Here is a 16,115-nt window from a genome sequence, read left to right as displayed (position 1 = left end):
TCTTTTTTACAACTCTGGGCAAGTCATCACATTTCTCTATGATCTGACTGGGTATTCTTCAGCATGTGTGCTGTTAGTATGAAGCTAATACTAAATAGGAGAATACAATCATGCCTGATTCAGAAAGTGCAGAAGCGTTTTGACTCCACTTTCAATATAAATCACGATCGCGTGGCGCATACTACCTTCGAACGGCCGATCTTGGCATGTAGGGCAATATGAAATATATCCGTTTTGATGCTATTATATCCAATCAAACACGCTTCTTATCGAGCTAGAAATGTATAGAGATATTAACAATTTGAAGCTGACTAAAATAAAATACATCAGAAAATTTAGAACAATTTGGTATACGGAATCTTTAGATTATGTCAAAATACAAGTAAAATACAGGTATTTTAAATTAACAGTTATTATATGTAGTGAAGAACTCCGGATAAATTCTTGAATTCAATTCATTATAATAATAATCTACATTGTCGGACTAGAGTCGTACGCTCTTGAAAAAGTTAACATACATTTCATGTCAAAAGGTGTAGATGTTGGGAAAAGTGTTGTGAGGATCCCGCTTCGGACATTGACCGCTCGGCTAGCGGGTAAACGACAAGTAGTCTGAGCTGTTGGCTCAGAATGCCGCATCCTTTAGACTAGAAGCTTAGGAGAATGTTGAGATCGACCGGATCCTCAGAGGCGTGGTGTCAGGGTCCAGCCCTGGTGTGTTTCAGGCCGTGAATCCTCCAGTTACTGACCGTTCGGCTAGCGGGTAAATAGACAAGAATGCTAAGCCAACCGCCCAGAAAGCGTCTCCCTTAGAAGCTTCGGAATACGAGGTGGGCAGATCCTCACATAGGGTTGACGGTAGCGAGCATGGGGGCCAGGGGCGTTGGGTAAGGGGGCCAAAATTCTCATTTTTCGGAGTTCGTGTGTACTGGCATTTCTGGATACCGCCTAGCAAGGGCGGCCTGAACCGCCGGCTTTCAGGCTTAGCCGTGGAGTCTGTTTGACAATACGGAGTCTGGAGTATGTGGAGGCCAAATAGTAGACTAGCGGGTGGGCGCCTCTTTTTTGTATGGCGTTATCGGATGGGCCGCTCGACCGAGTGTGACCGTGTCTCATCACCCGCTTGATTCATGACCAGTCACGTGGCTCACTTAGTGCTTATCCTGCTGTGGATATGCCCTTCGTGATGTGATACCAGTTATCACTGATAACAATCCCTGTCGAAGCGTGTTGCTACCACTTAAGTGATGCCACGCCGGGAACAATCATTGCCCGATTACAGGAGACCCTCTCTGGAGTGACTTTGGATAGCCTCTCCAAGGGAATATCTCCAATATGCACTCGTGGCCAACGCTGTCTTCTTCAGTCAGCGTTCTTCAAGACGGCCTTAAAAGTGGGGATGTAACCTCGTATTCGACCTGGAATCTTCTAAAGGAGGCGCATTTTGAGCTGTTGGCTTGAATCCTTGCCTTTCACCCGTTAGCCAACCGGTCAGTATCCGGAGGATCCACTGCGTGAAACACACAAGGCTGAATCCTTGACGAAATTCTGAGCCTACCTGGCCCGCGGGTGATTCCTGGATCGAATGTGTGGCTGAGAATTCGAGATTTAATCTAGTTCCTGTGGTGAAACATGCAATCAGCCCGCGAATCCAAGTTGGGGGCTAGTTTATAAGCACCAGGCTAGTAGCTGGGCATATCCACCTACTGCGAAAATCCGGCCTCGTATTCATCAGTTAGCTTATAAAGATTATGCATTCTGAGTCTAGTCGTTGAATGGATCGCCTAACGGTACGGATTCCGGGGGATTCACTCCTGAAGCGCCCCAGGAGCGGATCCTCGCACACGTGGTCAATGAAGGAGACAAGAGTCATGTACATATAATAAAGCACTGATATAGGGGATACAGTATGAACAGACCTCCTATATTTAGATATACATGGAAAGAATGGCCTAAACTGAGCAGCTGGCCAAGTCACAAATGTTAGTGTATTTTACTATTACTATACTATACCGTGGCTGTACTTACGCTCTTCAATAGTTCAACTAGTTGCTTTGTTATATGATTAGTTTATGTAAACCCATCTTCTCTTAATTAAAGTAATCACATTTAGGGCGGGACTAAAACCCTAGCAACAGTCCAGTATTGGAGTGTGAAGGGATGTAGTATATAAAATCCATTCAGACTGGTGATTCAATACCTTTAAGTAGAGACATCCCTATAACCATGGTTACTAACTACTATATCAAAGGTTTACAGTATTATGACATGGATGGGATGGCAGATCAGCGATCGCTGCAGCCCCATCCGGCTTAGCCGCCGGGCGCTAAGCAATTGGGAAGGGGGGGTGTTTGCGTGTATTTAGGCACAACATTTTTCGCCCACTTCAAATATGTGTGATTGTCTTCTTCTTGTTGCTTTTCTCTTTCCAAGCTTTTTTTAGCGTAGCGTTGCCCGACCGTGACCTCCACCTCAACCAGCCTTGGCTGACTTGGCTTGTGTCTCCACGCGGAACGGGACACTGTCCCCTCCCCCTTCTCTCTCTCTTTCTCTCTTCTCTTATCCATCGTTACTAAGTCAGTGCGTTGGATCTGATGCCTGACACAATTTCCCCCGCCTATTCATCGACAATCTTCATCATTATCACCACCACCACCACCACCACCACTTGGTAGACTCGCCCATCATGGTCTACTGCGGTCGCCCTTCAACAAGTTGCAACAATTGTCGTGCCAAGAAGAGAAGAGTAAGCCATTCCTGTTTGTGTCCCCGTTCCGAACACATTTTGGCTCACATTTGCCCTCCCCCCCGAAAAGTGCGACAAAGCAGTCCCAGAATGTGGCCAATGCTGGCGCACAGGTCAGAAATGCCCTGGATACAGAGATCCCTCCAGTCTCATCTTTCGCGATGAGAGCACACAAGTCATCAACCGCGCCCGCTCAAAAGTCTCCAAGAGGACTTCAACGGCCACCCCAACCAGCCGTCTTTCAGTTGAGCGCACACCAACTCCACCACAAGCACAGAAGCAACAGCAACAAAAACAACAACAAACACCACCACAACTACAACCGCAACCACAATCACAACAACTTCAAAACACCTCCGCACCAGACTACACTATTCAGGCGAACCGCCCCTCCGATGTTGTCGACGAGGCCATGCTGGACATGAGCGACGTCGATGTCGGAGTCGGCATGTTCGTCGGCGGCAGCTTCATGCCCGAGTTGATGAGCTTCCCCGACCCTTTCAACCCGGACGAGTCTGCGCTCTTCTCCCTCCACCAGGATGCCTCACCCAGCTCCATGCCGGTATTATCGTGCGACCGTCCTGGCTCTGCTATGTCTATTCCTGCCTCCATATCTGGGCCACGTTCCCATGTCGGCGCTTCTAGTGTAGGCGGCGACGATCTGGCTCTGGACCAGTTACTCCCCGATGACGGCACCAACCACGGCGACCGCCAACGGCTAGAACAGAACAACAACAACTTCACCAGCAATCAACCCGAGGCCATACCGCGTCCCTTCTCCTTACCTCTCGTCATTATCGGTCTCGATTTCTTCCTTTCCCACTACGTCGTTCGGCAGTCCGGTCCTTCCTCCGGCTTCTTCGACTACGCCCCGGCCATGCTGGCACAAGACGACGGCGGCGGCGACATGCTCGAGGGCGCCATTCTGGCTCTCGGCCTCAGTGGGCTCGCTCGCACCACAAGCCAGGCCGACCTGTTGACTCGGTCCATGATGATGTACACCCGCACCATGGAGCGCGTAAATCTCGCCCTCGCCGACCCCCAGGCCGCCCGTCGCGACAGCACCATCGTCTCGGTCCTCGTCCTCGCTCTCTACGAGTTCAGCAGGGCTTCTATCGAGGGCTGGAAGCACCACATTGAGGGTGCCACGTCACTCCTCAACCTGCGCGGCCGCTCGCAGTTCTCTACCCCGACCGGCCTGCAGATCTTCAAGGATGTCTTCTCCCAGCTCCTCACCAACTGCCTGCGCTCCGGCTCCCCCATGCCCTCAAGCCTACGTATGCTGCGCATCGAGGCCACCAACGCTCTTAGCGTCTCGGACCCCTACTGGGTCGCCTGCAGCGGCATGGTCGAGCTTCTGGACCTCTACCAGCAGATTTCCCCGGGCGGCTACTCATTCTTTGCCGCCGCTGCCGGCGCCTCCTCCGTCCCTCCCGATTCCTCCAACTCCCCTTCTACTACGTCCGGTTCTTCCCCCGCCTCTACCTCCTCCATGTCTTCCGGTCCTCTCAAGGGTGCCAACATCTCCATCGAGCACCTTGAGCGCTACCTCTCCCAGGCGCTCGAAATTGACTACCGCCTCGAGAGCACCTTCTCCAAGTGCCCTTCCGACTGGCAGTTCACCACCCAACCCAACTCCAGCAACAACTACGATCCGAATCGCATCCAGCGCGGCGGCGTCACCCACATCTACCACGATGTCTGCATCGCCGACGTCTGGAACAGCATGCGCATCTGCCGCATCCTCGCCAACCACGCTATCAGCCACCTTCTACTCAAAGGCGCCAACACCGACAGCAACTGGTTCTTCACCAACAACTACGCTGAGCGCCTACACCAGGCCACCCAGACCATCGTCCGCATGCGCGACGAGATGCTCGCCTCCGTGCCCCAGCTCATGGGCTACGCCACCTCCCCATCACAGGAGCTGCAGCTCCATCAGCAGCAGAAGCAGCAACCGCACGAACGCTCCAAGAACATCCCCGGCTTGGCCGTCGGCGGCTACTTTGCCTGCTGGGTTCTCCTCACCGTGGGCTGCATGCACAACCTCGGCCACGAGACCCGTGCGTGGACGGCCACCCAGTTGCGCCGAATCAGCTGCGAAGCAGGTCTTGCGCAGGCAGATGATTTCGCCAATTTTGTTCAGTCAAGCAACCTCCGTCCACCGTTGAGTTGAGAGTGTTGGGAAGCATATCATTCTAATGTAGATATTTAATACAGTGATACACTGCATATAGAGCATTTACTGGACATATGGGGTTAGGCAAGTATATTTATATATATCCTGTCACTAATGAAAAGTCAACGAAATCACCTTATCTGGAAGTACTTTTTCAGGTGTTTTGTAAATGGTCAAGTCTCATAAGTCGTAGTCTCCCTGAAATATGGGTATAGGGGTACGGTGAGTACATCAGAGATATAGCATCTGTGGAATGCACTGTGGTTTACACTTTGGATACATAAATCATCTATGATCTATAGCAGACGCATCAATGAACAAATTGGATCATAATGTTTCTCAATTTCTTCAGAATGTTAAATAATCCAGAAAGTATTCTCTCTCGGTGAATCTCTTATGGTTTCTCAGAAGAAAATAACTATTACCGCAGTAAAGAAGTCTGTAAGTACCACAACAACACTTTGAACTCTTCAAAGATGAAATTAAACAGTGAATATCGAATTGGACTAGAAATAAAGTAAGACAATAGTCGAGACCAAGAAACTTTAAACAAGATGAAGAGAAAAACAAATACAACAAGAGGAAGGAATAGTATCATCACCAAAAAAAGAAAAAGAAAAATAAGACAAAACAATCAGTCCCAAAACCCAAACAGCGAAACCAAGCCTCCAAATTATATACAAGCTATCTATCTCAGAGATAGCATCATCCCAATCCACCACTCATTATAAACATCTACTGCTGTCTCTCTTCGACAAGTCTCACAGGATCAAACACTCCATCAGGGTTATGCAAGATCTGATCAAGCGAGTGGTTCAGAGTCACCAGCAAACCCTGCGCCCACTCCTGGGTCATGAACTCGTAACCCGGCCAGCGGTTGTTATACGTGCAGCGCAGACGGAACTTCTCGTCCTCGTTATCACGTCCGGGCCAGAGCTCCATCAAGATCGGGTAGCCGTGGTTGGTCTCCTTCCAGGGAGCCTGCAGGTTTTCCTCGCGGGTGAAGCCGGGCAAAGTCTTCATGTTAGTCTTGGGGAGGCCGCTGGCATCGACCTCGACCTCCTCCTTGGGGTAGGCCTGCAGGATGATAGTGTTGTCGAAGCGACGCGTCAGCTTGGCAAAGTCGATGGTGGGGCAGGGCATCTCCGAGTACTCCAGGGAGTCGACGTATTGGGTGAACAGCTCCTGGCAGATCTGGCGGTGCGTGCGCTTCTTGGGCCCGCCGTTTGCCTCGCTCTTGTACGCGTCTGAGAAAACGATGCGGGTGGGGAGGACGTCTAGCATTAGGGCTACGCAGCGGAGGGCCTCGGGGCTGTGGCGGCCGTGGAAGACGCTGCCGAATTGCACGTCGAGGTTGGCGGCGGACGGCTCCTGGCCAGCACTGTTGGCCTTGATGAGACTCTGCGCAAGGGTCATGGCCCAGGCACCCTGAACAATGGCCATGGGCGAGGGGAATTTGGCGACCTTGCAAAGGGAGAAGAGCTCGTTCAGGCTGATGGAGGACTCGAGGATCTCACAGGCGGTGTCCTGGGTGGTGCGGAGCGAGGTGAATGGTCCAGGAACGACACCCTTGAGCACTGTCTGGCCAGCCTTGAAGGGGGCCACACCGGCGAGACGCTGCATCCAGTACATGCTGGTAGCGAGCCAGTCGGTGCTGTAGTGCTTCTCGACGGGGAGTCGCATGCCGACCGCGGGCAGGTTGCTGGGAGGAACGCCCTCGTACGCCTGGGCGAACGAGCGGCGGAGGAAGTCGAAAGACATGCCGTCGTAGATGAGATGGAAAAGGGAGAAGATGATGACGTGGTGCTTGTTGTCGGCCGAGCGCACGACGTTAACAACGGCACCGGGGCGGTCTAGACGGATGTACTCCTCGGCGCTGCGCTGGGCGTTGCCGATGGTCTGCTCCCAGAGGCTGTCCGGGCTGGTGTCGTACTCGTGCACGACGCTTTGGACCATGGGCAGCTGGGCACGGGGGTGCGCAGGGTTGAGGATGCACTGGGCGTAGGGGCTCAGGGGGTGGTCGACCTGGACCCAGACGGTGCGGAAGGCGTCATGGCGCTTGGTGACATCGACGATGGCCTGCTCAAGGCGGGCGGGGTCGAGCTCGTCGGGCACATGGTAAACAAAGTGCTCGATGCAGGGCTTGGTGATGTTCATCTCCTCGGCCTCCTCGACGAAGACGAGCATGCGTGTCTGGACACCGGTGGCGGGCAGAACCTCCTCGATGTCCTCGCTGGCGATACCTAGCGACTTGACGCACTGCGGACGGGCAATAGAGTTGAAGTGTCGAAGTTTGGTGGCCAGCGACATGGTCAGTAGCTCCTCTTCGTCTTCTATCTCAATGTCCTCGTCTTCGCCGGAGTCCTGGTCCAGCTTATTCTGGGATGAATCGCCCACCAACTCGCCAATTCTCTTGGCTAGGTCAGCAACCACGGGATAGGCAAAGACGTCACGAAGGAGGATAGTTGCATTCAGGCGCTGGTTGATGCGTGCGGCAATACGCGGGGCCATGAGCGAGTGGCCGCCAAGGTCGAAGAAATTGTCGGTAATGCCAACGGCATCGACGTTCAGCACGCTGGACAGCTCTTCGCACACGGCACGCTCCAGATCTGTGCGTGGCTCAACGATCTGGCGAGAGGTCTTGGTCGCCTTGCCAAACACGCTCGCCAGTCTAGCCAACTCCTTACGGTCCACCTTGCCGTTGGCGTTGATGGGCATCTTGTCCAGCACGGCGATACGTGCAGGGATCATGTACTTGGGCAGTGAGGCCTGTAGCGCCTTCTTCAGCAGAGCCTCAACCACCTCAGCCTCTTGACGGCGCAGGGGGCTGTTGGTCAGAGAATCTCTGGACCGGCCCTCGTGCTCAGTCGGGAAGCGGAACAAGGGGCGCAGACCCTCGACGCGGTGGAAGACGGCGTCAAGACCGCCGCGAAGGGAACGCTGGCGCGCCCAGCTCAGCTCGACTTTGAAGCCAGCCTGTTCAGCCAGCTCAGCTAGGTCCAAAGCTGACAGGGCTGGACAACGGCTGGCAGCCTCACGCTGTGAGGTGAGCCAGTCGGCTCCCCCCTCAGTCTTGTCGTCAAGCGAGTCGACGATGTGGCGTTCGAGAATGGTCTTGCTGTAGGGCACGTTGCTCACGGCAACCGTAGAGGCGGTCGAGGACGTCTGCAGGAGGGCTAACAAGCCAGCACGATCCAGCTGCTTGGCCTTGAAATCGACCCAGGCGCCCTCGCTGATCTCCCGGATAGCCTTGGGCTTACCGTCCTGGCGCTTGTGGATGACAGCTGCGAAACGGTAGCAGCTCAGCTCGTTGGTGGCCTTCATGCGCTTGGGGAGGATCTCGACATGCTCGACAATCTCCGGGAGGCGGCTCGTTAAGTCGGTGAAAAAGGCCGGGTCGGCGAGCAACTCTTCCTCCTCTGCCTCCGCCTTCGTCAGCTCGTGTCGCACTGCTTCCTTGGTGGCAGAGGAGCCTAATTGATGCAGAGCCCTAGTCGTGCAGAACTCGCGGTAGGTGGCCCAGGAGCGCATGTCGCCAAAGTAGATGCGCTCCACGCCATCAATAGCCAGCAACTTGTCCACTACGGAGGAGATGTACTCTTGTGTGGGGAAGTACTGGGCCACCGAGTTAATCACCACCATGTCTGGATGGTTAAGCTCGCCCAGGGAGTCGACGTCGATGGCTGTGCCGACGCGCACATCGACCTTGCCAGCCAGGGACGGCCTGGCTTGGGCCATCTTGTGGACAAAAGCAGCGGCAGACGCAGACGGGTCAAGCCCGACATAGCTGTTCAGGTTGTCGATGAGATTAAACAAGATCATACCCGTTCCGGTTCCGATCTCTAGGACATTGCGTGGGTGTCCGCCATTACGGTACATGTGGTGTATGGTGTCATCCAGCCACTCGTTCATCTCGGCGGTGTCGATGAGCTTGCCGTCGTACATGGACGTCCAACCCATGAAGTCTCTACCGACCTTGGTGGTGTCAATTCTGTTGATGTCCGCATAGGTGCCAGTCTCGAAGAGATCCTTCCAAGTCTCGACCTGGTTCTCAAGTCGGCTGTTGTCGCCGGCGTCCTTCTGGTTCTGGGAGTCCTCCTGAGCGGCGGCATCCGCGATATTACCTTGGACAGTGACAAAGCTAACAAGATCCGCCGGCTCGCCCTCGGGTTGGTGCACCAGAGTCACAGCATCGCTTACAGACTCGTTACGCAGGAGAGCATGCTCGATCTCGGGCAGCTCAACGCGGTGACCACGGATCTTGACCTGGAAGTCCATACGGCCAAAAAATTCGATCATGCCGTCCGAAGGACGGTGGCGCACTCGGTCACCGGTGCGGTAGGCGCGGACAGACTCACCGTTGATAATCACCTGCACGAAGCGGTTCTTGTTGAGCCTCGAATCGGTGTATCCACGGGCAAGACCGTCACCAGTGACGATGAGCTCACCCATGACTCCAGGAGGAACGAGGCGCTGCTCGGGATCCATGATGAAAGCGCCCGAGTTGCTGATGGCCACGCCGATGGGCATGCCATTGACACACTTCTCTTTGGCCGGGACTTTGTAGATGGTGCTGAAGGTGGTGTTCTCGGTGGGACCGTAAGCGTTAACGAGGTCACCCTTGATAATGCTCTGGGCTTGGGCAGCATCGCGAGGATCGAGACGGTCTCCGGCAGCGAAGAGTAGTTCCAGACCAGAAAGAGCATATGGGGCATTGGCGAGGCACTGCTTGAGGAGGGCAGGCGTGAGCATGCAGGACCGCACGGCCTCCCGCTGCAGCACCTGTCCCAGGGTCACCGGGTCGATGACCGTCATGTAGTCAATGCAGATGATCGTACCGCCGTTGAGCAGCGCGGCGTAGATCTCCCACGTCGCGGCGTCAAAGGCCAGGTTGGCAACGTGCGCAATGTTGCCACTTGACTGCGCCTTGGAGGCCACATTGGTCTCGCGCACCAGGCGCACGATGCCGCGGTGCTCCACTTGGACACCCTTGGGCTTGCCCGTTGACCCGGACGTGAACATGACGTATGCGAGGCTAGAAGCCGTGGGAGTCGGCAGAGCGCCAGAAAAGTGCTGGCCTTGCTCGTCTAGGGCCTGGGCAATGTGGCGGAAGCTCACGTCCTTGAGCTGCAGAGCGGGAGGCGCGACGCCGGCACCGAGAAGGACGAGCTTGTCTCCATCGACCGCAGAGAGGATGCTCTCGAGGCGGCCAACGGGAACGTTGACGTCGAGAGGCAAATAGGCCAGATTAGCCTTGAGAATGGCCAACAAAGCCATAATTGTCTCGCACGACCGCGGTGCCAGCACTGCGACCATAGTCTCTGGGGCGATCCCACGCTGGACCAGCCAGTGGGCGAGCCGGTCCGATTGCCGGTCGAGTTCCGCGTACGTGAGTTGAGAAGACGAGTATGCATTCTTGACGGCAACGGCGTTAGGGTTGAGAGAGACCTGTCTCCGGAAAAGTTCGACGACGCTGGACTCGCGCGGGTAATCGGTGCGCGCAACATCTGTGAGGCCCATATCGGCTAGTGCGGAGAGGCCCTGGGTAAGAGGCATTGTTGAGACGAAGGCCTCGGGTGTCTTGACGCCACGGCCGAGGACCTCAGTGAAGACGGACTCGAAGAGGCGGATGGACGAAGCTTCAAACAGATCATCCGAGAAGATGATGTGACCGCTCATACGCTGAGACTTTTGGACTAGATGGAGTTCAATGTCATACTTGGACGTGGCTGCCTTCATACTGTCGAGCTGTAGGCTGTTGGCATCTTCTGACGAGTGAACTGCAAATATCGTCTGAACAAGCGGGTTACGAGACCGGTCGGCGGCACCAGGACGCAGCTCCGAGACGATCTTCTGGAAGGCAACATCCTGGTGGTTAGATGCCGTGCTGGTGGTCTGCTGGACCTGTTGAACGAGCGCATAAAAGGAGTCCTCTGGCTCGACAGTGGTGCGAATGCATAGGATGTTGGTGTTGCTGAGGATGGGGGTGCCAATGGTGGCATCGTCGACTCCGGTGAGGCGGTAGTGTGTTGCCCTGAAAGCGGCGAGGAGCACCACAAAGGGGGTGAACTGGTGTGTCTGGCAAAAGGTCTGGAGCTCCCGGTAAAGCTGGTCATTGGGGGTGAAGTGGTGGACCTGCGCCTTGCCAGAGGAGATGGCCGACCGGGGCTTGTCGCAGAGGAGCTCCGCGGGCTGGTTTCCCTCAAGCTGCTCCTTCCAATATGCGAGCTGACGTTGCTCTGTCTCGGTCATTGTGATAAACTGATCTCTTATGTTGTTGGGGTGGTGAAAGGAGTGAAATAAGACAAAAGCCGGCTAGACGTGTAAAGAATGAGAAGGCCAAAGTGAGGAAACGCCGAGATAATGGGTATTCAAAACATGTTCATCCCCACAAAGCAGGCATCCTGCCTTGTTGTCCTTTATATATAGAGGAAATGCCATTATGGTGTCAGCAGTGTTCCTGGAGGATCGCTACACGAAGATACCCAATTCTAGTTCATGATCCTCCGGACTGACATTGTCTGGATGTAGTAACGATCATGAAGAGTGCTAGTCCCGCTGGAAAACGACAAAGTAGGGTGGATAACGCAGGTTTCTAGAAGTGGCCCCCAGTAAGATATTAGGCTTGTTTGTTCAAAGGAAGGAGACGGTAATTGCACGTGTTTCTAGTAGGCTTAATCTCACTAATGAGGGCTAGTGGGCAGCTCGTGAGATCAGGTGACCGCAACTTTTAGGGGCAATGCTTCAGCCATGACGAACAAGCCTTAAGGGTGGGCTAGCTACGTAGATCGTGTGGCTTTGCGAACGACGTAGTCCGTATACTCAATTTAGCATCGAGTGCGAGGTAAGAGAGTGCTTTGGACGTATGAAAATGGAGGATTACCGGACAAGAGTTATGGGGGATGGGGAAATGTTACCCAAAATGGACAGCTCGAAGTTCCGGTAAAAGGAAGGAAAGCGTGACGGAACAGGGTTAGCGGCACAAGATGACCCACCAAAGGAGATCTCAGGGGACTAAACCCAATAGGAAATAGACTCGCCGGCAGCTATCCACGGCCGCCACATCTTGAACCTATTCCTAATACGGTATGCTCGATGTTAAGTTTGTTCCACATGGAGATGCCCGAAGCCCTCAAATTGTCATAGAATGCCTCACCCATCATCTATATTCGAGTGCACAGCCCGAACACATTGCAATCTTTTCATCATATACCTGCGCCACCACGGGAGTCCGCTCTCTTATTTTACCCCGGGACGTTGGCTTCATTTATTTATTATCTTCGCATCGTTATATCCTATCCTTCCAATACATTCCATCGGATCATACCAGTTTTTAAGGGCCTTCAATACCTGCCCTAACCTTACAATCTAGATTACAATCGCCCCGCAAAATAGCCATCTGCCCGCCGTATTCGCCGCTCCGGCCCACCTCAATCCAAGATGACGTTTCGCTATGAAGATGGTATCGCATTGTTGCAGCTCATCGCCTTCGTGCCCTGCCTCTTCCTCGCCATTCTTTTGTGTTATCAGCAAGGTATGAAGGCCGTAGCCTCATGCTGGAGATTTCTCATTATCCTCGCCTGTCTCCGAATCGCCGGCGCTGTATGTCAGCTCATCAGCATCACTGACGACTCGATCGATGTGATCACCACAAAGATCACATGCGATTTGTTGGGTATCGCGCCGCTAACCCTGGCTGCCGTGGGTTTGCTGCAAAGAGTGTAAGTCGCAACCTGATATTCACCTATGCGTGACTTGAGACTGACGTAGGCATGTCTCGTTCAGAAACGCCTCGATCAACAAGCTCTCCAAATGGATCTTCATCTTTGTCAGCATCGTCAGCTTGGTCGGTCTGGCCCTTGGTATTGCCGGCGCTATCAAAGCCCTCGACACCTACACCATCCCCGCTATGCTCCAAGCCGCACTGGGCATGTTCGTCGGTTGCTTGGGTCTCCTACTGGCCATTATGGGGTACCTGACCATCTACCGTAACGAGATGCCTCGCAACGAGAGGATCATCCTGTACTCAGTATACGCATGTGCGCCACTGCTTATTGTGCGCACCATCTACGGCTGCTTGGGTGACTTCACGAATATCGAGAAGTTCAACCTGTTCGAGCCCAACCCCACGGTCAATCTATGCATGGGCGTCCTCGAGGAAATTTTCCTTATGATTATCTGCCTCGCTGTCGGCTTTTACTGCCCCCCGCCCAAGGAGCCTCAACCTGGTAAGTCGCGTCGTTTTAATGTGATGTGTCATTCTTTTGACGAATACACGCTGACACCTTTTAGAAGAGGCTGCCCGCACGAGGAATTCGGACGAGACCACCATTGTAGAGAAACGCTCCTCTGAGCCCAACGATGCCCGCCCTGACACCATGAACAAGGAGAAACTGGCTGAGGAGGGACGCATGGGAACCCCGGTTGCCGAGGCTGCGTAAGGTCTGGCTGTCACTTCACACGTTATAGAGTGCCTATAGCCTTGTTCTGTCGCGGGAGGCGACTTTCGTTGCAACGATGAACTTTGGGATTGGCCCCTGCTGCAAGTCCAGAGATCTGGCGATTTTTTCTGATTAATTTGGTATGTTTATTTTTAGCGTTCATCACACGTTCATTCCACACAAGCCGCGTGACCTAGAATAGAATGCTAGCAGTCGCTAAGTAGCAATTGCCCTTTTAGGAATGATTCTGTCTCTCCTTTCCAATCCTTTGAAACAACCATGAAACTTGTCATAGAATGAGCAAAGCAGGGTTATCCTCAGTCATGCGCACATTGCACTGAATAATGTTAATTCACAAGGGTCAGAAGGGGTTCGATCGTCGGAAAGACAAACAGAACCAAAGCTGTCAGTGTGTAGCTGAGGCGTGCCTTATTGACTTATGGCGCGAATCATCTCGAATGCTTGACGGTGCCCCAGCACCTTTCACATCGAGCATTTCGTCAGCTGGCCGGAACTTTCACCTCCGGACCAGAAAATGTGTGACCTCGACATCCTCATGTTAGGTCAGACCGCACTCAATCTCTCGACATATTGATGAAATTCAAGCGAATAGTTATGTTTATTTAAATACTAGCGTAATAAAGCCTTGCGGTTATATAATTGTCCCAGTCATTCGTCCTTCTCAAGGCAGTATTCGGGGTGCAATGATGAGTGCGCAGCTTATCTGAACTTGGTGTCTGTACGTGCTACTTGCGTCGAGCCATTGATTCCTGACTGGAGACCTTCGTGAATAGAGATGTCTGCGCTGATTATTTATTGCGTGACATAACTCTTTACAAGAATGGTAGCTGATGGTCGCATTACTTCAGACTGCATCATCACCCCCCTCCTCTCCGGGCTACGCTGTATGTGGCGGAAGCAACCTCCGTCCACTTTCTCCCTCTCTTTTTAAAACCTCGCGCCTTTCAGACAAACCATATCTAATCAATCTATTGAAAACACCTGGAGACATCCGAAACCCCCACCAGACCAGCTCACACAGCCCACCATGTCCTATGGCAACGCCGTCACCCGTGATGGTTTCACTTCTTCATTCGGCCGGTTCCGCACTACACGCGGGGTCAATCAATGAGTAGATAGTTCCTCTCTCCGAAGGATGTTTCTACCCAAGCTCAGCCGCGAAGGTCAAAAGATCCTGCGAGACCGCACCGATTTTGTCCGCAGCCAACTACAACACTATGGAGTGCCTTTCGAGGAAGACCATCTAACAGGCAACAGAACGCAGCTGATGAAGAAAGTCCTCCAAGAAGGCAAGTGCGACAAAGTGCCCGTACACATCCTGACCTTAGAGGAGCAGCTACATCAGGAATGGATTGCTGCAAGTGATATCGAGGTGCTGTCTTCCAACCCTGAGTGGGTAATAAAGAAGTTCTTCATAAGAGCTGGGGGGCCGGATTTATACCAGACGAGGACAAGCACTGTCGTCGAGGTTTCCTTTCCTCGATATAGCGAGTATCGTCCAGGGCGCTTGCGTGAAGCTGCTGATCAGGTGGCGGGCTTGCATCATGATACTGGTGTGGGGCCGGAGACACAGACAATATTCTTGGGATGGGATAAGTCTGCTGTTCGGGAAGCAGCAAAGGAACATGCGAATAAGGAAAGGACTGAGATTCAGGCTCGGGAACAGAGGAGAGAAAACGAACGCGCGAAAATGCATGCCGACTACCTTGCGACTCTCGGACGGATGAAGGGCGCTGCGGCAAGGAATAAATGGCCGGTAGGAAGTTATATCGTTGACTGTCACGAGATCGAGAATGGATGGCCAAGTCTAGCAAGGGACATGGTACTTGAAATTGTGAACACGGAACAAAAGGGGAAGTTTCACGCTACATTCAATTTTGGTGTAGTGATAGGCGTTATGGTCATATATGAGGAGCATATGACTGAGACCGACGAAGAGCAGATTGGCGACGATCATGAAAAGATTGGAAAAAGAACTAAGAGAAAGACAATCGCCCAGAAACATAGCAGGCCGTTGAAGAAAGCAAAAGCAGAGAAGACGAGCGAACCCTACACGTACCGGTTAAAGCTCAGATGCCGTGAAACTGGAGAAGGTCAGATCTTCTTCAAACCAGAGTACGGCACTATCAAGTTTAGGGATGAAAAATTCGCCGCCTTCACTGCAGAGGCTGTGTTTCCCTGTGTTGGCTCTGGGATAACTTTTACTGCACGGAAGGTGTCTGATGATCCATGTCCAAGTGGTGAGAAATGGGAGGACTATTCAGAGGAAGCATATGAATATGCACGAGTTAGTAGATGGCAGTGAGCATAGCCTTCTGGGATGAGCATTGATAAAATGATAGGTTACGTAGTATGTACGGCAATAGCCCCTAGTCTGATAGATTGAATGTCATTTTTTAAAAAGTGTCTTTATCCAGCCAGCTCAACGTCTGGTACCTAGCTGTCCATTCGTGAAGAAGTTTACATTACCAATATATAAGAAGAGAGAGCTTTCAGGTCTGCCTATGTGACGAGGTTTAGTTTCCACTCGTTAACTATATTCCCTTAAGTAGTTGGGCTTGGAGGAAGGGATACATCCGCTCCGCTACAGTAACAGTCCACCACAGTAGAGAGGAAAAACAGTCAAGATTCGTGCTCCCCCAGATCAATGACAATAGCCCTATAGAAGATATAGCGTTAACGATATCTTCTTAGACGCATTGATGTTGCTATTTATGTCCCACGGGCA

At 52.8% G+C, this 16,115-nt stretch overlaps 4 protein-coding genes across 4 annotated transcripts; 3 read left to right on the top strand and 1 right to left on the bottom strand.

The window, feature by feature from the left end:
* Positions 1-2,686: 2,686 nt before the first annotated feature.
* On the top strand, positions 2,687-4,922 carry AtWU_10652 (Zn(II)2Cys6 transcription factor; the record flags this gene model as incomplete). Its single annotated transcript, XM_035505756.1, has 2 exons — positions 2,687-2,746; positions 2,817-4,922. The coding sequence occupies 2 exons, from the start codon at positions 2,687-2,689 to the stop codon at positions 4,920-4,922; spliced, it is 2,166 nt and encodes a 721-aa protein (XP_035361649.1).
* A 738-nt stretch (positions 4,923-5,660) lies between these two features.
* On the bottom strand, positions 5,661-11,177 carry AtWU_10651 (aureobasidin A1 biosynthesis complex; the record flags this gene model as incomplete). The annotated part of the gene is made up of 1 exon (XM_035505755.1): positions 5,661-11,177. One exon carries the CDS (start codon positions 11,175-11,177, stop codon positions 5,661-5,663), a length of 5,517 nt encoding a protein of 1,838 aa, XP_035361648.1.
* A 1,188-nt stretch (positions 11,178-12,365) lies between these two features.
* On the top strand, positions 12,366-13,366 carry AtWU_10650 (uncharacterized protein; the record flags this gene model as incomplete). The annotated part of the gene is made up of 3 exons (XM_035505754.1): positions 12,366-12,646; positions 12,711-13,153; positions 13,218-13,366. 3 exons carry the CDS (start codon positions 12,366-12,368, stop codon positions 13,364-13,366), a joined length of 873 nt encoding a protein of 290 aa, XP_035361647.1.
* Positions 13,367-14,522: 1,156 nt separating this feature from the next.
* On the top strand, positions 14,523-15,692 carry AtWU_10649 (AT hook motif family protein; the record flags this gene model as incomplete). The annotated part of the gene is made up of 1 exon (XM_035505753.1): positions 14,523-15,692. The coding sequence occupies one exon, from the start codon at positions 14,523-14,525 to the stop codon at positions 15,690-15,692; it is 1,170 nt and encodes a 389-aa protein (XP_035361646.1).
* Positions 15,693-16,115: the final 423 nt, after the last annotated feature.

The sequence above is a fragment of the Aspergillus tubingensis genome (assembly GCF_013340325.1).
Source record: "Aspergillus tubingensis WU-2223L DNA, scaffold_13, whole genome shotgun sequence".
NCBI lineage: Eukaryota > Fungi > Ascomycota > Eurotiomycetes > Eurotiales > Aspergillaceae > Aspergillus > Aspergillus tubingensis.
The sequence above is the reverse complement of the archived record's forward strand: the minus strand, read 5'-3'. Positions and strand labels throughout refer to the sequence as shown.